General features: G+C 35.7%; 1 protein-coding gene across 3 annotated transcripts in view; it reads right to left on the bottom strand.

Annotated features, from left to right (window-relative positions):
• COL4A5 (collagen type IV alpha 5 chain) overlaps nt 1-24137 on the bottom strand; it is a 298599-nt gene that overhangs the window by 85005 nt on the left and 189457 nt on the right. For all 3 annotated transcript variants that reach the window (XM_030934587.1, XM_030934588.1, XM_030934589.1), the window contains 8 exons: nt 20927-21077; nt 12649-12762; nt 6926-7093; nt 5356-5445; nt 4403-4552; nt 2699-2797; nt 1271-1360; nt 716-855 (listed from right to left, as the gene is read on the bottom strand). In XM_030934587.1, coding sequence (XP_030790447.1) covers nt 716-855; nt 1271-1360; nt 2699-2797; nt 4403-4552; nt 5356-5445; nt 6926-7093; nt 12649-12762; nt 20927-21077 — 1002 coding nt within the window. The remainder of the gene's footprint in view (nt 1-715; nt 856-1270; nt 1361-2698; nt 2798-4402; nt 4553-5355; nt 5446-6925; nt 7094-12648; nt 12763-20926; nt 21078-24137) is intronic.

Genomic DNA, 24137 nt, shown 5'->3' with positions numbered 1-24137 from the left:
TAAAAGAAAAATTATCTTACATATAATTCAGTAAATTCTTATATCAGTGGGAACTTTCACTATTTCCATGAAAACTGAATACCAAAATTCCTTTTCTAATACTCTTTAGGTCTGTGGTCTGACTACATGATTAAGGAGTTACCACCTTTTGACATGGAACTAAACAATTGTCAAATAAATTCCTGTTGAGTCCAGTTGACTCTGAAACAAATTCTAAATTTGATTACTTGAGAAACACTACCAAAGTTTTCACGTTGAAGAGAGAAGCAGAGGGAATTGTAAAACTGTATTCAAAGGACTATCTCAGACATGCAGTTAAGTATACTATTACATTATCATTAACTGTCACTTCGTTTATAAGTCTTTTCAAATTAGTTAATAATATTGGGACAAAGACCAACAACTCCATCACTAAAAAGAGATGGACTAACAAGATCAGACAAAACTAGGCATTGAGATTATTGAAGTATACCCAGAAATTAATATAAAAGAAAAACAAAGAAACCAGAAAGATTTTTCTTTTTTTTTTTTTTTTTGGACTGGCCAAAACCCTAAAACATATCTTCTTATCAACTAAGAGAAAAGGAATAAATCTCTTATCCAGAATATACTATGTCATTCTATAGTTTGTTTAATGAAAACTTAGGAATGAGCATAGTATTAAAAAATTTCATATCTGCTCAAGTATATGCCTAAAGTATATGCCAAAGATTACCTTTGGACCAGGAAGACCTGGAAGACCAATGCTTGAAATACCAGGATCACCTTTGTCGCCTTTCTGTCCAGGTAATCCTGGGGAGCCAGGCTGTCCAGGAACTCCGGGAGGTCCAGGAGGCCCTTCCACACCCTGAGGCCCTGTTGAAAATAGGTAATATATAATATTTTACAAAATATGCTTTACTTGTGGCTTATCTAAGATGCATATGACCAAGCAAAAAGATTTTTAAAAAGCTCTGCAAACTCTGAGTCAGATAATAATGAGACTCACAAACAGAATTATGTGAAAGCCTACTTTTAAAGGAAGTTTAAATAAAAAGGGGTATAGCTGGAGAGAAGATGTTTGTGAATTCTAACTTTTAAGGTTTCTACAATTTTGTCCCTTAATTCCCATTTTAAATCTTTGTGTTACAAGAGAGCTCTACCCACTGATTACCTCAGATATTGTTTCAGTCTGATTCTATCAACACCAGTCTCTTTTCTGACAAAAAAAGAGATTTTGAACCACCTTTCATTAATGGGACTAAATATTTGGAAGATTTTCATCACTCACCTGGAAAACCCATGTCGCCGATGGTTCCTTTAAGTCCAGGAGGTCCTATAAGACCTGGCTGTCCAGGGAGACCAGGGTTACCTTTGGGACCTAGAAAAGTCAAATTGGTAAAATTAAGACAATGCAGCAATTTTGGGGTTGTCTGGTTTCACAGAATGGGTAGTCATTAAAATGCAAACATGGGATTAGATGGATTAAATTTTAATATATTATTAAGGTCCACAGATAGAACCCAACATAAAACATCTCCTTGGGAACATATTACAATATAACCATGGTAATAGAGGTCTCCTAATATAACTTAAAAAAAAATTAAAAAGTTACTAGAACACCTTGTTTCTTTCCCTAAAACGATTTCAATCACTTGAAGTGCTATTTGTTGTATGTGTACAACTACCCTTAATGTATTTTCACAGATAAATCCAATATAATGTCTGTTTTTAAAAGATTCAGAAATGGGCTTCTCATGTAAAGCCTGATTATATGAGATCAGGAAGAGAAAAGGTGGTAACCTGTTACGATATAGTTTAGTACATTACGCCAGGGAGAGATTAGAGATGGTGGACAGCTACTGGGTAGTGACCCTGAACAGGCATGGCTGCTCTGTTTGTTCATTTTTCCTAGCACATAAGTGCTTGAGCTCTGTGATGTCATCTAGGTTTTTTCCTAGGACCACAGTATTGCCTTAAACCTTCTTTATTTTATTTTTTTCCTTTACAATGACTTCCAACTTGGTAAAGAGAATGCAGAAGATGTGAGGGAGAGATAGGAAGGGAGTTTCTCTTTCCAACTATACCAAGGCCATGTGATGTGGAGTCTAGAGCAAATAACTGAACTTAAGGGACTTTGTAAGAATGGGGACCAGCTGCTCTTTATTTCCTTAGGAAACAAACTAAAAGAAAGTGGCTGAAGAAGAAACAAGAAAGAGTTTTATTAGGAATAATGCTGTAACTGACTACCAAGAGAATTTGTGAAATTTTCATGCTTAGAAATTCGAAAAAATAGAATCAATAGCCATCTGTTTTACATGGTTTAATGACTGACTTGTCTAAAGGCAAAAAGAAAAAAAAGCAGGACAAGATGAATTCTTCAGGCCTTCATGAGATAATTGTCTCATTTATATATTCCGCAATGTATGTAACAAAACACAACACCTTATTTGGATCACACTTCTGATTCTGTGTATACCCTGCTGCAACAAAAAGAAGAAACTGAATAATCAAGGCAAAATATCCTATAAATCTTGACTGCTGAAACTAGAGCCAAAGGGCAATATTTTTGCCAAAAGTGAGCTCCATATTTCAGTAGCTACCCAAGCTTATTACCATGAGCAAATCCACAGCGTCTTCAAACATGACAAACACACAATTATTTATCCAGAATTCAGTGTCAGCTAAGCAATTGCTACAAATGGCCGATCACACTTACCTGGTGGTCCTGGTAATCCAGGTTGTCCACTCAGTCCAGGTTGCCCTGGGTCTCCAGGCAAGCCCTGATAACCTTTTGGCCCTGAAACTCCAGGTATACCTTCCAAGAATGAGTAGAAGAGGCAAGTTAGGATGATGTTATTCATCCATGAAATAACTTTGGCCAAGCAAGCTGCTCAAGTGTTAAACTATAAGTAAATTAGAGGAACTGGTGATATTATGATATAGTATGGGCTATCAGCACTGGACTCACACTAAAATCCTTCACTTCTTAGTTACCTACCATCAAGAAATTCAGAGCACTCAGTAGTGAAATCACTTTCCTATTTTGGGCCTCATTTTCTTTTCTTTTCTTTTTTTTTTTTTTTTTATTATACTTTAAGTTCTAGGGTACATGTGCACAACGTGCAGGTTTGTTACATATGTATACATGTGCCATGTTGGTGTGCTGCACCCATTAACTCATCATTTACATTAGGTATATCTCCTAATGCTATCCCTCCCCCTTCCCCCCACCCAACAACAGGTTGGGCCACATTTTCTTACAATGGAAATGAAGAAATAAGGAATAAGGACAGATAATCTCTAGGTTATCTCTTAGATTCCGACTATATTTAATAAGCCTATAGTAGAGGTCAAGTATAGTTTACTGCCCCTATTATACAGGAAGCATAATTGAAACAGAAAAGAAGCCTTGCAAGGGGTAAGCTAAGAAAGTCAGTTCATTTTAACAACCATAAAAAATTAGGTGACCCTGCCTCTTTCTTGACTACATACAACACTGCATTAATATTTTTAATTCTTTTTTGAGGAAAAATCCCAACAAATCCTGCTCATAGGGAAACTGATAACATCTGCATACACTCACATACACATACACATGAACTGACAATATTGATGGATAGAACATAAAAAGAGCCACAAACTTTACTATAAGCTGCAGATACACAGATATAGCTAGTTTTAACATTCCATATTGCTTGAAAGGCTATTCTATATAGATTGGGTGCTAAGTGCTTTATATAATGATTTATGCTTATCCGTATTTTACGACTTCTATAAAAAGCAAAAGGTTTTTTTTAAAACAAAAATTGAAAGCCCCACATTATATTTTACGCTGTATTTGTTTCTAATAAAATAACTATAGGGACACAATTGTTCCCTAGATCTACTTTCACTGACTTCCCCCAGGGCTGAGCTTGGCTGTTCATAGTCCAATACTTGTTTATTCTGCCAACATAGAATAACAGTGAACTGTATTTGAAAGCCAAGTATGATACGGATATCAAAATACTGCGGTACAACAATGTACCATTCATCCTCATCTGGTTTTTAGAAGAAAAAAATGAAAGGACTAGCAAATTTCCTAAACACTGAAATTTGTTTTTCAAGTGATTGTGGCTATATATCCTTTTCCTGTATCACTTTTTAGAAAGCTAGTAGTTGACTGCCTAAGTCTATTTTAAAACCTCACTAGTGGTTAGGTAAAGCTCGTGATAGGGAAACTACAAAGAAAATACTCAAACAAAAGTTGATTGGTGAAACAGTATCAATGAAGTGAAAATTAATATTTATTACCAAAATTTGATGCATTTAAATTGCCTTTGTTGGTGAATTCTGTATTATAAGTCACTTTTCACGCTATTTAAAAATTAAACTTCAGATATACCAGGAAAAATATTCATAAATAAATTCATTCACTCACCTGGTAAGCCAGGCTCCCCCTTCTCTCCTTTTGAGCCCAGAAGATTTGGATCCATTGGTCCAGGAGGGCCTGGAAGGCCAGGCTCTCCTTTACTACCTTTTTCTCCTGCAGGGCCAGGAAGTCCTGGCTGACCCTGCAAGCCATCATCACCTAAAATCAATGTGTGTGAAAACACAATATATCCATTTTATCCATCCAAGATTAATGCATATACAGAATATTCATATGTTTCACAGTTGAGTAGGCCACTGACCACTCAAAACATTTATGCACCTTTGATGTACTCTATTAATTACTTGAGTGCATATACATTTTTACACTCAGATAACAATCCCTCTTTCTGGAACTCCTTGACAACGATAGAGGCTGAATATAAAAAATTAATGCTTAATCTGGCCGGGCACGGTGGCTCATGCCTGTAATGCCAGCACTTTGGGAGGCCAAGGAGGGCAGATCACGAGGTCAGGAGATCGAGACCATCCTTGCTAACATGGTGAAAACCCGTCTCTATTAAAAATACAAAAAAAGAAAAAAATTAGCCGGGCGTGGTGGCAGGCACCTGTAGTCCCAGCTACTGGGCAGGTTGAGGCAGAAGAATAGTGTGAACCCGGGAAGCAGAATTTGGAGTGAGCTGAGATCACACCATTGCACTCTAGCCTGGGCGACAGAGCAAGACTCCATCTCAAACCAAAAAAAAAAAAAAAAAAAAAAAAAAAAGTAATGCTTAATACTTATATTTTGTTATTTTGAGCTAAGCATTTACCATGTATCATGGTATCCAAACTAAGCATGCAACCAAATTGAAAATAAGACCTATTTAAATGCCATGTTACATAGAAATACAAGTAAGCATTGATCATTTTAAAATAGTCAACAAAAATATTCTGTACTGACATAAAGCTATGTTTAATTTTCCCTCTCGCATATGTCTGGCAGCAAACCCTGATTATTACCTTTAAGACCAGGTACACCACTCCTGCCAGGAATTCCCAAAGGTCCTGGTGGGCCTGGAGGTCCCATCATACCCATTTCACCTTTGGTACCTTTGAAGAATATCAATAAGTAATGTTTGCCTTTCTTTGACTGAGGGAACATAAAAAGTAAGTTTTAAGATGTCAACTAGAAAACTGTTGAGGGTTGGAGATAAGGCAGTTAAGTTTTAGACTTTTTGACCTTCATGCCTACTACTGCTGATACTCATGAATAAGGAGACTCACTCTGGTAGCTAATCTCTAAAGATGGCCCCCCAGTGAACCATATGTCCCAGTATATGCAATCTAGTATAAACCCCTCACTTGGAACTAGGGTTGATTCTGCACCTCACACTTTTCTAAATAACATTGTGTGACTCCCAAGCCTAGATTAAAAGAAGTCTTGCAGGCCAGTCACGGTGGCTCATGCCTATAATCCTAGCACTTTGGGAGGTTGAGTTCAGAGGATTGCTCGAGACCAGGAGTTTGAGGGCAGCCTGGGCAACATAATGAGACTCCATCATTACAAAGAAAAAAAAAAAATAGCTGGGTGTAGTGGTATGTGCCTGTAGTCCCAGCTACTTGGGAGTACTTCCTACTGAGGCAAGAAGATGGCTTGAGCCCAGGGGTTTGAGGCTGCAGTGAGCTGTGATCATGTCCCACTGCACTCCAGTCTGGGTGACAGAGTGAGATCCTGTCTCAAAAAAAAAAAGAAAGAAAGAAGGAAGGAAGGAAGAAGAGAAAGAGAGGAAAGAAAGAAAAGAGAAAAAGGAAAGAAAGAAAGAAAGAAAGAGAGAGGAGTGAGGGGAGAGAGAGAGAAAGAAAGAAAAAGAAAGAAAGAAAGAGAGAGAAGGAAGGAAGGAAGGAAGGAAGGAAGGAAGGAAGGAAGGAAGGAAGGAAGGAAGGAAGGAAGGAAGGAAGGAAGAAAGAAAGGAAAGAAAGAGAAAAAGAAAGAAAGAATGGGAGAAAGAGAGAGAGCGAAAGAAAAGAAATCTTGCCACTTCTACCTGTAGTTTCTGAAACACTCACTTTTCTCTTGTGGGATTCTCTCTGTTGGAAGCCAGCTGCCATGGAAGGGGAGCAACCAGCCTTATACTACCATAATGTGAGGAGCCTAAGCCATGTGAAGAGGTACCATGGATGATGAGATGACATGTGAGCTAATGAACACCCAGATGTCAGAGAAGTGCCATTTTAGAAGTAGACCTTTCAGCCCCAAACTCTCCAGCTGGGGCCATGTGAGTTAGAGATAAATGACCCAATCAAGTCATCCCTTAATTCTAGAGCTGCAAAGTCTTCAGCAAAATTAAAAGTTGGTTAAAACCATTAACTTTTGGGGTTGTTTGTTATACAGTAATATATAACTGGAACTCTCACAGAGGAAAATGTGCAGTGAAAATAGCAAAGTGAGCTTCCTGCAGTCATAGATATTTAATACTCTTCCTTAAGGGATCACATCAATCTAGAAAAGTGTAACATGAGAATTATCTGCCAGAGTCGTATTAGTTTTAATTTCCTTAATCCAAATCAGAGAAAACTTTAAACAAATTACCTGGAAATCCAGAGGCACCTGCTTTTCCTGGAAGCCCTGGTGATCCTGGAGGTCCTATAGAACCAGGTGCTCCAGGGATCCCTGGACTGCCTCTTTCACCTGGGGGTCCCGGAACATCAAGTCCAGGAGGTCCTGGATCCCCCTTCTCTCCTGGTATTCCATGTAAACCTAGTTAATACAATATCAATATTAATCAGTACTGAAGTAGTTTTAAAAGATGTATCTGGTTATATTTCTAGTAAACAAGTGATAGAACACTGTGTATAACAGACCTAAGAGTGAGTTAGAGATACTTTTGACATCATGCACACAAAATAACTGAACAATCAAGCTTTAGGATTTTCAAGCAGATTGCTCTAAGACAGTGCTTCTCAAATTATTTCTGGTGAAAGGCCAATCTTTTCTTAATTCCTAGTTAATCACGGACTAATATTTTTATAAAATACAATAAAAATTACTAAAACTGAAATAAAAAGCCAAAGATGCAAAATAAAAGCCTACCTTTTTGGTTATTATATTCAACAGATAACAATTACACTATCAAATTGCTATAAAAATTTCTAAATGCTTGTTCTCAACGTTTATATTAATCCTATTGCAGACTGATAACAGTTATTCGACGACACTGGTCTATTGACCACACTTAAATTTGCATTGCTCTAATGTATTATAAATTATTAGTACATATTTCTATGAGCTCCCAAAATTATTGATTACTGAATAAGTCACTTAAATTGAACTTTTAAATCATATTTTACCTTTGTTTTGCACATCGTTTTAAAAATACATTAATAATACATTACTATTAGTATTTTTTGTCATCTTTTGTTTCTCCAACCAAGACTTCACAGAAAAAAAAATCACACAGCAAAAAATATTTAACCTTAGTAAGTTTCTGTAAGGCTGATTCTCCTCCAAAAGCAAGGTGGTTAAAAAAGAATGTGTTTATGGGAAAAGAATTAAGTTCACACTCCAAAGCCTACCAGCTGTGCGACTTACGTGAGTCACTTAACATTGATCCTCATCTGCTAAATGGGGATTATGCCATAACCAATTGGAAACTAGGGGTTGAGCCAGATGATCATTCCAAGTGTCCTTTCAACAATAAGACCTAAATTTATTGTTGAAGACTCACTGGTGATTATTTTTGTAGAGAGTAAGATGCTAGGGTTTTAAGATCTGTTTTATGTCATATTTCAGCATGGCCCTAAACTGACAAAATCCACTTTGAAGATTAGAGAATTACACTCAGTTGGCAAAGTAGCGATGGTTCCAATGCTGCCATTTTATAGCAAAAGACTATAAAAATGAGAGATTTGATATCATATTTGTGAAAGATGATATGATGCCTAACAGTGAACACGATTATAGCTTTATATGGATCATTATCTATTGTTATATTATAGCTCACAAAGATTTTTAATAGTTGGGTTTTCAATATAAATAATTTATCTTTTGAAACATGCTCCGAGAGAGCAGTTCCATAAAATAAGGAAAATAAACCAAAGACTTAAATCTGGACAAATGTTTGTTTTCCATGTTTAAAGCTTTACTTTAAGATATGGCTTTTGAGGAAGAACTACAGTACCTGGTAGACCTGATGTTCAAGAGGCAGGGAATTACAGTTCAGCAGCAAGTTGAGCCCCCAAGCAGAAGTAAGTTGCAAAAAGATTCGTTAGGTTAGGGGAAAAACAACTAAGCATTTAAAGATTAGAACATAAAACTCTACAAACAGAAGTTATTAGACATTGATTCACTGTTATCATATATTAGAAATGAGTGAAAAAACTTATTTTAGGTATTTGCTTAGATGTTCATATAGCATATTCTATAAATGAAATGTATTTGCCAATAACGCCAATAAAATATTTACATTCACAGAAGTATTACCTTTTGGTAAAGGTCAGCTTTTCAATTGTTTATCTCTGACTTAATGATTTAAATAATCATTTTGGAATTTAAGCTCCTAAAGTTTAGTTCAAATTTAAAAATTAATTTAATTTTATACTACAACAGGTTGGGTATAGATAAATCAATAATTACTAGCATATGATTATGGAAAAACAGCTTGCATGCACTAGGCAAGGATTTCTTTCTTCATCGTTATTATTAGTAGTAGTAATAGCAGACATTATACTATACTTCCTTCCATAGCATGAATTTTTCCATGAATGCTGTCAGGAATACACATCCTGGTAAGACCCAGGATGAAGAAGTCAATATAAATCCCAAAGTTCTGCTAAATTTCCCCACAATAACAAGAATTATATGGATATGTCTACAGATGTGATATAGGGATATATTGATGTTCTAAATTTATTGGCAGCCAAATGGAACCAGTTTATTAAAAAAGGAAAATTTCAAAAACACGTATTATGCGTGAGAACTTTCCATACATACACATACACATGCTCTCCCCCTACCCAAGGGTTTTGTAGTCTCTTAAAGTGTTAGAAAACTATTTTCTCCTTCATCTATGAAAATGACATGAATAATTCATAAACAATTCCTTGGGTTTTGCTGTTGTTGTTTTGATTCACATTAGTGGTGATGAAATTTTTTTTCCTCCTTAGCTGATTTAGCCATACGCTTTGTCCTGAGACTGGACAGGCACTATAACACATTTGATTCTGGTTATGATATGATCTGTGAACATGAAATAGAGTATATTTAACCGATCTCTAAAAAAATTCAGTAAGACAGTAATTGTGTAGGTAATGGCCAAAGAAAATAACAAGAATCAACAACCTCCATTTCTGCCTGGGTTAGTAGGTCATGAGATGAAAAATATTTTGTTTCTAGTCCTTTGGCAATTTTTCTTTCATTTCTCTGCTATGGAATGCAAAATTGATATTCAAGGGGACCTTAACTTAAAAACATGTTAAATTGTATAGCCTGGTTTGGAAAAGAGAAAGGCAAATAGTAAAAGCTTAATTAAATAATAGAAAACTGGAGTCCAAAGGAAAGCCTGAAAAGCATAATGCAAACATTCTACAATAGAGAGATAACAGTATATAATATTTTGCATTTTTTCTACTGCAAAATGAAATACAAGTATATTAAATAAGCTTATTACAAAAACATTGATAGTTAGAGTTTCAGCTATGAAACCTAAGTAGGTTTGTCAAGATATAAGTAATAATCTTTCTGATTACCTTATTATTGAGATTTATGGACATAAATCAGGATTTTTTTAAATGAACTAAGATAATATTCTACTTTGGTGATATAAGTAAAATTTACTTAAAAAGTGAGTATATGTGCCTTGTATAAATATGAAATGTGGTCCATCTCATAGTAAAATGAAAAGTACTGTGACTTGAGAGCATTTTTTTTTTTTTTGAGACGGAGTCTCGCTCTGTCGCCCAGGCTGGAGTGCAGTGGCCGGATCTCAGCTCACTGCAAGCTCCGCCTCCCGGGTTCACGCCATTCTCCTGCCTCAGCCTCCCGAGTAGCTGGGACTACAGGCGCCCGCCACCTCGCCCGGCTAGTTTTTTGTATTTTTTTAGTAGAGACGGGGTTTCACCGTGTTAGCCAGGATGGTCTCGATCTCCTGACCTCGTGATCTGCCCGTCTTGGCCTCCCAAAGTGCTGGGATTACAGGCTTGAGCCACCGCGCCCGGCGAGCATTTCTATATTAAGAGTGAATTCAATAAATTTTCATGCTAGTTCCTGTTAATTTCATTTATTTGTTGAACCATATTAATATCTTCAATTCTATGGCTATACATATATTTACAAATAGATGAAGTTAAATTCAGCATTATTACTTTTCTTCCTGCCCATCCTATTTATACTTTATAAATCAATATATCTATATCTATATTACATTTATATCTATATTCATATTTATATCTATATTATATTTATCTATATATGATATTTATATCTGGTTATAAGTCCTTTGTCAGATATATGATATAACAGAGGGAGAAAGAGAGAGAGAACATTAAATTAATAAAACATTACAGAGTATCTGGTAAATCTGAAAAAGTGTGACACGTGTTAACATATTTGTATTTTGTTTAGATTCATATTAATGGTGTTCCTCTTTTTATTCTCACTCAGCTGTGACTTAAGAATTCAAAATGCTTCTAAAGGCTCATGCACTTTTTGGAACTGAAACAAATGACAAAACACCATATTAGGAGTGATAAGTTCATTTTATCCACCTCTGTGAAACAGCAGGGGCTGGGCGCAGTGGCTCACACTTGTAATTCCAGCATTTTGGGAGGCCGAGATGGGCGAATCACCCGAGATCAGGTGTTCAAGACCAGCCTGGTCAACATGGTGGAACCCTGTCTCTACTAAAAATACAAAAATTAGTTGGGCGTGGTGGTGCATGCATGTAATCCTGGCTACTTGGGAGGCTGAGGCAGGAGAATCGTTTGAGCCCGGAAGGTGGAGGTTGCAGTGAGCTGAGATCGCACCATTGTACTCCAGCCTGGGCAACAAGAGTGATACTCTGTCTCAAAAGAAAACAAACAAACAAACAAACAAAAAACAGCTGGTCAAACCTTTAGTAGCCAAACCTAAAAATAAGTGCTTTTTCCTGAAGATCCCTCTGCTATGCTAGTTGGACAGAATGTTTTTTCCATAACTGATAAAGCAGCTATTTTGTAACAGCCTGGTTCAAAGCAACACTCTAAGTTTTCTTAGTTTTAAATCAGTAGTGACATGTCAGGGAACATAAAAGGGTATAATGTGTCATATAATCAACTGTAAAATAGTACATAAATGAAAATAACATTTATAGGCTTTTTATATTGCTAACCCGAGTTTCTAAATTTTTAGAATAATAACAAAATATCTACTGTCATTTAAGGTCAGGAAACATATAGCCATTGCTTCAAATAAGTGTATGCACATCTGAACTCTGTATTTAAGCCTTCAGATGTATTCATGTGAATTAAGGAACAATTAAATATTTCACATTTGTTTTAATTTCATAAATTATTATGGTGCTTTGCAATAACATAATGATGGCCCCAAGGTGGCCTTTACTGTACCTACCTAGATTAAGATAATGAGAATTCACATCACCAGACAGCTCCGAATCCAGAAACTCAATATGCTTTCACACAAACTTAGAGGAACCATATGATTTCCTATCTATAGAGGCAAACCCATTAGGTTACGTGTTGACAAAAGACCTTTTTGAGTATCCAATATAAAATATTAAAAGTAAAGATTTGGAGTGCTGATGAATTGCAAAATGATTGTTATTTTGGGGGCAAAAAGGGAAAAAATCTCAACTCACTTATTGAAAAAAAATAAAATGAGAACGCCTAAAATATATTTTTACAGAAAGTTTTGCTGAACCCTAATTCTAGTTCTCATGTGCTAAGAAATGTTAAGAGGTTCCACAAGGGTCTATTAATGCTGCACAGCTACTCAGATCTGAAATGATCAGCACAAGAAGTTTCTAGGCCTCTGCTTCCAAGACTATGTCTAGCTCAACAATTACATATCAATAATAACACACTGCAATTGCATTATTGGAAATCATCAATTTTAGATGAACTCAGAGGGCAAACATCAGGGATTAAAGTAGCTTTTATGCTGTGTCCTGTACTGTTCCACTTTTATAAAATCACACACGTAGATACATTGCTTCTTAAGCGTTGTTTCTGGAAGACCGTTTTGTAGGTTTCACTTTATTGGTGAGCTAACCAATGTATATATTATGAGTGCTACAAAATGCACATTTACTCTAATCTTACCAGGTTGACCTATTGGCCCAGGAATCCCTGGTGGTCCTGGTGGTCCCTGAACACCTATTCCTGGCAGCCCAGGAGGTCCCATTGGTCCAGGTTGTCCATTTGGTCCAACATCACCTTTAAGAAACAAATACAGTTTAAATATTAAAAGCAGCAGCCCAGGAGGTCCCATTGGTCCAGGTTGTCCATTTGGTCCAACATCACCTTTAAGAAACAAATACAGTTTAAATATTAAAAGCAACACCTGAGTCACTAGTCCTTGGGAACCATATCATATTAAGCAAGAATCTTGAAAAACTGGGCATTCATTCAGCAAGATAAGTACGCATAAGTATCCAGAGCAGAGGACAGGGAATTCATTAATAGTTACAACCTTATATTTTAACATATGCTGATCACTACTTCAATACTTAAATCAACTTCACAAAAAAGTACAAAAGATTACAAACCACATATTCCTTCTACTTGTAACTCATTGTGGACAGTTATATATTCATAAGTTTAAAATATATCTTCAAGTTACCTATATTTTAAGATAGATAACCTTCAATTATTTTCCTTTTTACTAACTCAGGGCCATGGCTTATAAACATGTTCAAGCTTCTCCCATCATTAGTAAAACATCTCTTTGACATTAGAAACTTCACTGTCCATCTCTCCATCTTCTGACTGTCCCTCTGCCACTCTCACTTTAAACAATTTTTACATGTACTAAAATTCCGCCTTTTTAGTGTACACTTTGATGAGTTTTCACAAAGGTATATAGTCATATAACCACCACTAAAATCAAGACATAGAACATTTTCGTAAACCCAAAAAAGCCCCTGTGTGCTGTGGTCAGCTCATCCCCATATCCCAATTACCTGGCAACCACTGATCTATTTTATGTCTCACAGATTTTTCTTTCTCAGAATGTCATACAAATGCAATCATATAGTATGTAGCCTTTTGAATACGTCTTCTTTCAATTATTACAATGCATTTGAGATTCACCCATGTTACTATGTGTATCAGTAGTTGCTTTTTGCTGCTGGGTATTAGTCTATCAGATGAATATGCACATTTTGTCAATCTTTTTGCCATTTGAGGCACATTTGGGATGTTTACAATTATTGGTGATTATGCACTAAGCTGCTAACGCTGTTCTACAGGTTTCTATGTGAAGCTTCACATTTTTTATGGGAGTAAAATTGTTGTGTCATGTGCAAAGACAATGTTTAACTATATAAGAAATTGTCAAACTGTTTTTCAACGTGGCTGCACCATTTTGCGTATTAACTAGCAATGTATGAGAGTTCGAGTTACTTTGCATCCTTAGCAGCACTTTTTGTCAGTTATCCTTTTTGAAAAAAGGCCAATTCTAATATTTATGAAGTGGTATCTCAATGTGGTTTTAACCTGCATTTCCCAGATGATAAATTATACTCAGCATCTTTACATGTGCTTATTTGCCATTCGGGTGTCTTCTTTGGTGAGGTATCTACTCAAATTGTTTGCTCATTTTTCCAACTATATTTTAAAATTCGGCTGTTTGTTTCCTTATTGAGTTTTGAGAGTTCATTATATAATCTGGTTATAAGTCCTTTGTCAGATATATGATATGAAAATACAGTTAATTTTAATAAAGTCCAATATATCCCATTTTTCTTTTATGAACTGTCTTTTTGGTATTCTAACAAGTTTTTGCCTAACATCTGATCACAGAGTTTTCTCTTATGTTTTTTCATCTAAAACAAGGGATGACAAAGTACTTCCCATGGGCTAAATATGACCTATAGGCCTCTTTTTGTGCTGCTGACATGCTAAGAATGGTTTTTACACTTTTAGAGGGTTGTTAAAAAAAGAATATGTGACAGAGACCATAAACGTAGCCCATAAAGACTAAAATATTTACTCTCTAGCTCTTTGCAGAAAAAGTTTGCCTGCTTCTGTTCTAGAAGTTTGATAATGTTAGGTTTTGCATTTAGGTCTGTGATCCATGGGGAGCTAAATTTTGTGCAAGGTACGAAGTGCAGGTAGATGTTTGTTATGTTGGTTTGTTTGTTTTTTTATTTTGCATATGGATGTCCAATTGCTTTATGTTTTATCAGCATTTGTTGAAAAGACTTATCTTTCTGTTGAAATTGCCTTAGCAACTTTGTCAAAAATTAAATATGTGGGTGTATTTCTAGACTATTATGTTACAATGATCTATTTTTCTATATTTCACATATACCACACTATTTTAGCTATTGTAGCTTTATTTTAAGTCGTAACATCAGGTACTATAAATTGTCCAACTTTGTACTTCTTTCTCAAAATTGTTTTGGCTATTCCAGGTCATTTGTTTTTCCATATAAATTTTAGAAGAAAAATTGTGTGTTCTCCTTGAGAATATTTTCAATCTATGCATTGATTTGGAGAAAACTGATATCTTAACATTATCCATGAACACAATATACCATTCCATTTATTTAGGTATCTGATTTCTGTCAACACTGTTTTATAATTTTCCACATACAAAGCCTGCACATTTTTGTTAGACCTATACATACCTAAGCACTTCATGTCATTTGATGCTATTGTAAATTATACTGTTTTTGTTTGATTTTTATTTCTAGTTGTTCATTGATAGTATATAAAAACATTATTTTTTATATATTTGCTTGGTCCTATGATCCTACTAAATTCACCTTTTAGTTCTAGTAATTTTTGTAGATTTATTAGGATTTTCTAAGTATAAAATCATGTCATCTATGAATATAGAGAGTTTTTTTCTTGCTTTCCAATCTGTATGCCACTAAACATAATGGATCAAGATTTTGCAAATGTCTTTATCATGCTAAGGAAGTTCCCTTTTATTCCTAATTTTCTGAGACTATTTTTCCAGGAATGAATATTGAAACTTATCAAATAATTTTCAGGATTTATTGAGATGGTAATATAGTTTTTTTTCTTTACTCTGTTGATATAGTAAATTACATTGAATTTCAAGATGTCGAACCAGCCTGTATTCTAAGGATAAGCCTTACTTGATTTTTACGTCTATGTTCATGAGAGATATTGGTCTATAGCTTTTTTTTTTTTTGAGACGGAGTCTCGCTCTGTGGCCCAGGCTGGAGTGCGGTGGCGCAATCTTGGCTCACTGCAAGCTCCGCCTCCCGGGTTCACGCCATTCTCCTGCCTCAGCTTCCTGAGTAACTGTAGGCACCCGCCACCACCCCGGCTAATTTTTTGTATTTTTAGTAGAGACGGGATTTCACTGTGTTAGCCAGGATGGTCTCGATATCCTGACTTCGTGATCCGCCCGCCTCGGCCTCCCAAAGCGCTGGGATTACAGATGTGAGCCACGGCACCCAGCCCAGCTTTCTTTTCTCATATATCTTTCCCTGGCTTTGATATCAAAATAATGCTGGCCTCATGTAATGGTTGGAAAGTGATCCCTCCACTTCGATTTTTGGGAAGAGATTGTGTAGAATTGGTGTTATTGCTTCTTTAAATGTTTGTTAGAATTTACCAATGATGCCATCTGGATTTGTAGTTTTCTTCGTTGGTGGGTTTTCAACTACAACTCAATTTTTTATCAAATAGATTCCTGGATTACCTATTTCTTCTTTAGTGAGCTTCAACAATTTATATCTTTCAGGAAATTAGTCTATTTAATCTAAGTTGTCAAATTTATAGGCATGCAGTTGTTCGTCATATTTACTTATAAAGATTTGTTGTTATCATAAATTATATACTTTTGTATTTCTTTCCACATTTCCAAGCACACAATATTTGTCACAATAATACCTTTGGATGTCATTCCTGCTGCCTGGAACACCTTTCCCTTAAGACTAAATTCAACTGTCACCGTCTATATAAAACCTCTCCAGGCACCTTAGGTAAGGCCCTGAACAAAAGTAATATATGAGGTAAACTGAATGCTTCCAAAATCATCTTTTTTTCTCTTTTCCATAATGTGATTCCAGTGTTCAACCTTAAGCACATTTTCTTCCTCGTATAGATATATCATGATGAGTATTAGCCTTATTAATTTATTATTGGTCACTACATTGTTTTGAAAGTGTTGCATCAACCTTTCCTACAGTTTAGTAACTGAGTTTTAATACCCAGTCATTGGTGTGTGTTTGGTAGGTGAACTTTTATTGTGATCTGCTTGCTGAGTTTTGAGTGTAGTCTACTGATCCAAAATATTAGTGACACATATTCATAGAAGTTTCCATTGAGATAATCACTTTCATGGTGATGCCACCTAGATTTTCTCACAGTAGAGAGCAATCCCTGAGATCTTCAAGATCAGAAACTATGCATTTCAGTTTCTAGTGATTCAGGTATTACCTGGCATAGAACATAATAAATGTCTGAAGAATGAAGGAGTTACATGGCAGAATATCCCAAACATTTATTCTTCTAGCCTCTAAAGAACTGTACTCAGGTTTTAATAACTGAGAATTACTCCTGTGAGGATATGGGAATGCCATATCTTAATTTCCTTCCAAAGATTAGGCAAATACCTGTTAAATTCATGTTTAAATAACCTTCAATGCATTTCTTCACTACCACTACCACTGTGTCTCAAGAACATATATAGACAAAATACAGTGAGTGGGTAACTTCCACAGGAAGATTGTTTGCCACATATCATTTCGAATATCTTTATCTGCAATTTTTGTTGTTACAGGTCTACAGCCATGGGAGATAACTGGTGGGAAACACAACTTGTAACTTTGAGTATTACAGTTTACAGCTGGCCTGAATTGTTTAGTCAAAAACAGAAAGGTATTTTTTTAAAGAGCTTATCTAAGCAGAGTTTGTATTGGGCTAGTCGGGGGCTTTTGCTGGCAGAATACAATCTAGCCTGGTTAAAATTGGATTGGGCTGTCTTACTGCTTTAATAGAAATCAATCCAATATGTTCCAGAAGCATGGCCCTGTTCAGATTATTCACTAGGAGCCAAAACATTGACCAGGGAAATCGGGTTTCTTGCAAATCAGAAAGGAAAAAAAAATCCAAGTCAGCTTTACTAGTTCTATTCCTTCTCATTATTAGATAACTCAAAATCAAGGAAGTAGAAGAAACAACAGAGAAGTGGGTAAAGGATATTGGCAGTTAACAAGAAAAAAAACTATGGCCCTTAACACTTAAAAGGATGGCAAGTCTCACTCACAGTAAGATACATGCAAATTTAAACCACTCTGAGAGTAAAGGCAAAGGATCTAATATAGCCAAAGAAATGTGTGTTTTTTTTTTTAAGAACAAAGTTGGTGGGTTACATTACCTGACTTCAAGTCTTACTATAAAGCTACAATAATATAAACAGTGTGGTACTGGCTTAAGGATAGTAAAATAAATAAATAAAACAGGATTGACAGCACAGAAATAGACCAACACATATATCATTATTTGATCTGATACAGATCCCAAAGTAATCCAATAGAGAGGGGGTTATTTTAAACAAATGATGCTGAACAAAAATTATTTGACATGTGTAATAGTTTTAAACATAGAAACTAAAACAATAAAGCTTATAAAATAAAACATAGAATACCTTGGCAACTTTGGGGCAGGCAAATGTTTCTTAGACAAGACACAGAAAATTATAATCATATAAGAAAAAATTGATAAATGAAACTTCAATAAAATCAAAACGTTTATTCATCAAAATACACTAAGGAAATGAACAGGTCAGCCAGCCAGGGCTAAAATGCTCATAAACATATATCTAGGAAAGTGCCAGTATGTAGGATACATAAATAACACTTACAACTTAATAATAAAGTGAGAAACAAACCATTTTCCAAAATGGACAAAATATTTGAACATGTAAGTAGCTCACAAGTACATAAGAAAAGAACTTGACATCATTAGTCATCAGGGAAATGTAAATTAAAATCACAATATGATGCTACCACACACCTACCAACATGCCAAAATTTGAGAAAATGTGGAACAATGGAAATTTTTAAACCACTCTGGTGTAAATTTAAAATGGTATCACCATTTTGGAAAAAGGTCTAGTAGTTTCTAATACAACTAAGCATCCACTTATGATCCAACAAATCTGCTCGTAGTTGTTTATTGAAGCAAAATGAAATCACATATCCATAAAAAAGATTTGTAAAAAATGTCTTTAACAGCTTCACTCATAGGAGCCAAAAACTTGACACAACCCAGGTATCCATGATACAGTCATATAATAAAATACTCAATGATTTCATTGAAAGAAAAGAACTACTGATAAACATGACAACATGGATGGATCTCAAAAACATGCTGAGCGAAAGAAGCCTTAGAAAGAAAGTACATACCATATGATTCCATTTATAAGGAGTTCTAGAACAGGCAAACTAGCTTACGATGAAAAAATCAACAGTATAGTTGCCACTGTGAATGATGGGAAAGGGAGTCACTGGAAAGGGGCATAAGGAAAATTTCTAAAACAACATCTTGATAAGGATTTGTGTTATACAAGTGTATGCACTTGTCAAAATCCAGTAAATGTACCCTTAAGATTTGTGCATCTCATTTAATGTGAATTATATATCAAAAGAAAAGTAATATACAGCTATGGAATGTTAGTTATGTTATGCATGCTGAAGTATTTACAGAGAAGTATATAGCTGTTGTAATTTATTTTGAAATGCATCAAAAATAGATGAATGGATGGAGATAGGGATGGATAGATATGTGACACAGCACACACAGTAAAATGTTGATAGTAAAATATCAGTGATGGGTATATAGTAGTCCCAATAAAGTTCTGTCTACTTTGTTATTTTTGAAATTTTTAAAAATAAAACGTTGGCAGGGAGATAAAAGGTTCATTGTAGAATCTGGGTGGTAGATATACAGCTGTTAACTGTACTATTATTTTTCGCAGTACTTAAAACTTTTTTGCAATAAAATGTTTAAAAATATACTTAGAAACCTACTTACTTCATCAGGTTAGCAAAAATCCAAGAGTTTGTCAGCATACTCACTTATCAAGGCTATGGGGAAATACACTCATACATTGTAGGTGGGAGTGTAAAATGGTGCAAATTGAGAGGAATCTGACAATATTCAGAGATGCATTTACCCTTTAATTCAGAAAATCCTTTTTTATCACTTTATTTTACTATTATACCTGAACACATCTGAAATAATATGCCTGGAAGATTATTCACTATGACATTATTTGTAATAAATGATTGGCAAAAATCCAGTTTAGCAACTAGCAACTGGGATGAACTATGGTATATCCATGCAATTTAACACTATGCACCTATTTTCAAAAAGTCAAGATCTCTGTCTATTGATATGGAGTGATCTCCAGGATACAAATTAAAGGAAAATAAGTAAAGTGCAAATAAAGCCAAAAGATAATACTTTCTCCTTTAAGAACAGAGAAAATAAAAAAAAATTATTGGCTAGTATTTATGTAAGAAACACGGGAAGGATCCCAGCACTTTGGGAGGTGGAGGCGGGTGGATCACGAGGTCAGGAGTTCAAGACCAGCCTTGCCAACATGGTGAAACCCCATCTCTACTAAAAATACAAAAATTAGCCAGGCCTGCTGGCATGCATCTGTAATCCTAGCTACTCAGGAGGCTGAGGTAGGAGAGTTGCTTGAACCTGGGAGGCGGAGGTTGCAGTAAGCCAAGATCGCGCCACTGCACTCCAGCCTGGGAGACAGAGCAAGACTCCGTCTCGGGGTGGGGGGGTGGGGGGGAAGAAAGGAAAATAAAAAATAGTTACATAAGAGGATGGAAAGGAACAAAGTGGATGAAGATGGGTTGGAAGGAAGACTTCTCAGTGTTACTTTATAACATATATGATTGTATTTTTTTTTTTTTTTGAGACGAAGTCTCACTCTGTTGCCCAGGTTGGAGTGGCTCACTGCAACCTTTGCCTCCCAAGTTCAAGTGATTCTCCTGCCTCAGCCTCCCAAGTAGCTGGGATTACAGACATGTGCCACCATGCCCAGCTAATTTTTGTATTTTTGGTAGAGACGGGGTTTCGCCATGTTGGCCAGGATGGTCTTGAACTCCAGACCTCAGGTGATCCACCCATCTTGGCCTCCCAAAGTGCTGGGATTACAGGCGTGAGCCACCATGCCCGGCCATGATTTTATTATCTATTCAATAAAATAAAAGACAAAAATAATCAATGAAGGATTGAAAAAAAATGTGTAGCAGTAACAGAATGGTAGCATGGGGTTTCCAGTTAATTGGGCTTATCACCCATAAACTTTCCCAAAGGTGTCAATTTCTATAAAAGTTAAAAGCAAGTTGAGATGTAGTGACAGCCTCCATACCTTTTGGTCCAGGGAGCCCATCTACGCCAGTGCGTCCTGGAGGACCTGGAGGTCCTGGGAAACCACGATCACCTTTTGGACCAAGTGTTCCTTTGAAACCTGGAAGTCCTGGTGGCCCAGGTGGCCCAGGTAATGCAAATCCTGGTTCACCCTTGCGCATATAGATGACAAAACACAACAAAAACTCCCGTGACTTTTCTGGTCCTTATTGTTTACCACAGATAATTCAATGCCAAAAATACAAGACAGTACTTTTCTTTCCATGGGGGGAGAGGAGAAGATAATTAAATCAAAAGTAATTGGTATGTTGGAGAAAACATATGGAAGGATGGGAAACAGGGTTTAGTAACACAAATTAGATGATTTGGACTGGTTTCAGGATAAAAAAAAAACTGAGAGAGCATGAGATTAAAGAACAGACTATCCTTATAGGGAAATATGATTATAGGCTGAGTATTAGATAATACTAAACAATTATTTTTAATTTTACTAAGTACAATAACAACATTGTGGTTTTTGTATAAAATGTCAATTTATTTAGAGATGAATGCTGATGCATTTATAAGTGAAATGATACTGTGTTGAGATTTGGCTAAAATATTTGAGCAAAGTAAAAACGAATAGATGAAGCAAATGTTATAAAATCATAATAATTTTGAATCTGGGTGATGGATATATGAAAGCTCTTTGTATTATTCATTTTACTTTCATTTTCATTTGAAAATGTTCATAATAAAAAGAACCAACCAATAGAGAAGTGGTTTTCTCAGGAGAACTGGTGTCATGGTTAACTGTTTTTCCCATGAAAAATAAGTAATAATTACAAAACACAGGAGGTTTAAATCAATTACGCACAGATAAAATATATAGGAATAGTCACGATAATTACATACCACAGCAGTTTGCTGAAGGTTGACTGAGGAAAGCTTAACATTAGATAAGAAATAATAAGGAAAGAAAAGTAATTCAAACACAGTATTATTTATTATTAGTATTACTAAGTCAATTGTCGTGATTTGCATTATCTATCTGTAATGGAATTGAGACAGAGGGCAACAGTATAGGAAGGTCTGGAAATGATATTCAACACCATTTCAATCAGTCATCACACAGGTATGAACAGAGGTGACAAGGGATGATGACTCTATAGAGATGCACAGAGGGAGCTGACCATCGTACAGGCATACCTTGTGTGTCATTTTGTTGTGCTGCACAGACATTGCATTTTTTACAAATTGAAGGTATGTGGCAACCCTACATTGAACAGGTCTATCAGTGCAATTTTTCCAATAGTATGTGCTCACTTTTTGTCTCTGTGTCACATTTTGGTAATTGTCACAATATTACAAACTTTTAAATTGTTATTATATCTGTTATGGTGATATGTGATCACTGATGTTACCATTATAATTGTTTTAGGATACCATAAACTGTGCCTGTATAAGATGGTGAACTTAATAAAAAAATGTTGTAAATATCTGACTGCTACACTGATCAGCCATTTCCCCTGCATCTCTCTCCCTCTCCACAGGTCTTTCTATTCCTTGAGACATAACAATATTGAAATTAAGCCGATTAATAACACAACAATGGCCTCTAAGTGTTCAACTGAAAGAAAGTCACACATCTCTCACTTTAAATAAAAAGCTGGAAATAATTAAGCTTAGTGAGGAAGGCATATCAAAAGCTAAGGTAGGTTGAAGGCTAGGTCTCTTGCACTAAACAGTTAGCCAAGTTGTGAATGTGAAGGAAAAGTTCTTTAAGGAAATTAAAAATGCTACTCCAGTGAACACACGAATGAGAAGAAAGTAAAACAGCCCTATTGCTGATATGGAGAAAGTTTGAGTGATCTGGACAGAAGATCAAACCAGCCATAACATTCCCTTAAGCAAAAACCTAATCCAGAGCAAGGCCCCAACTTCAATTATCTGAAGACTAGAGGTGAGGAAGCTGCAGAAGAACAGTTGGAAGCTAGCAGAAGTTGGTTTGTGAGGTTTAAGGGTAGAAGCTGTCTCCACATCATAAAAGTGTAAGGTGAAGCAGCAAATGTTGACATAGAAGCTACAGCAAGTTATCCAGAAGATCTAGCTAAGATCATTGATGAAAGTGACTACACTAAACAACAGATTTTCCATGTTGATGAAACAGCCTTCTATTGGAATAAAATGCTCATAGGACTTTCATAGCTAGAGAAGATAAGTAAATTACTGGTTTCAAAGCTTCAAAGGGCAGGCTGACTCTATTTTTAGGGACTAATGCAACTGGTGACTTTAAGTTGAAACCAATTCTCATGTACTATTCTAAAAATTCTAGGGCCCTACGAATTATGGTATATTTACTCTGTCTGTGCTCTATAACTGGAACAATAAAGCCTGGATGACAGCAGATGTATTTACAGCATAGTGTACTGGATATTTTAAGCCCACTATTGAGACCTACTCCTCAGAAGAAAAGATTCCTTTCAAAATTTTACTGCTCATTTATAATGCACCTAATCACCCAAGAGCTCTGATGGTGATGTGCAAAGAGATTAATGTTCTTTTCATGCCTGCTAACACCATACCCATTCTGCAGCCCATATATCAAAGAGTAATTTTAATTTTCAAGTCTTATTATTTAAGAAATACATTGTGTAATATATAGCTGTCATAAATAGTGATTCTTCTATGGATCTGGCAAAACAAATGGAAAACCTTCTGAAAAGGATTTCATTCTAGATGTCATGAAGAATATTCAGGATTCATAAGAAGTGGTCAAAACATCAATATTAACAGGAGTTTGGAAGAAGTTAATTCTAACTCTCACAGATGACTTTGAGAGTTTCAAGACTTCAATGGAGGAAGTAACTGCAAATGTGGTGGAAGTAGCAAGAGAACAAGAATTAGAAGTAGAGCCTGAAGATATGAATGAATTGCTGCAATCTTAGAATAAAAGTAGAACAGATGAGCAGTTGCCTCTTATGAGCAAAAGTGATTTCTAGAGATGGAATCTACCCCTGGTGAAGATGCTGGGAACAGTGTTGAAATGACACTAAAGGACTTGGAATATTATATAAACTTAGTTGATAAAGCAGCAGCAGGGTTTGGCAAGACTGATTCCAATTTTGAAAGAGGTTCTACTGTGGGTAAAATACTATCAAACAGCACCGTATGCTGCAGAGAAATCTTTTCTGAAAGGAAGAGTCAACTGATGTGGCAAACTTCATTGCTGT

Source organism: Rhinopithecus roxellana, chromosome 7, assembly GCF_007565055.1.
Source record: "Rhinopithecus roxellana isolate Shanxi Qingling chromosome 7, ASM756505v1, whole genome shotgun sequence".
In the NCBI taxonomy this organism is placed as follows: Eukaryota; Metazoa; Chordata; class Mammalia; order Primates; family Cercopithecidae; genus Rhinopithecus; species Rhinopithecus roxellana.
The sequence above is the reverse complement of the archived record's forward strand: the minus strand, read 5'-3'. Positions and strand labels throughout refer to the sequence as shown.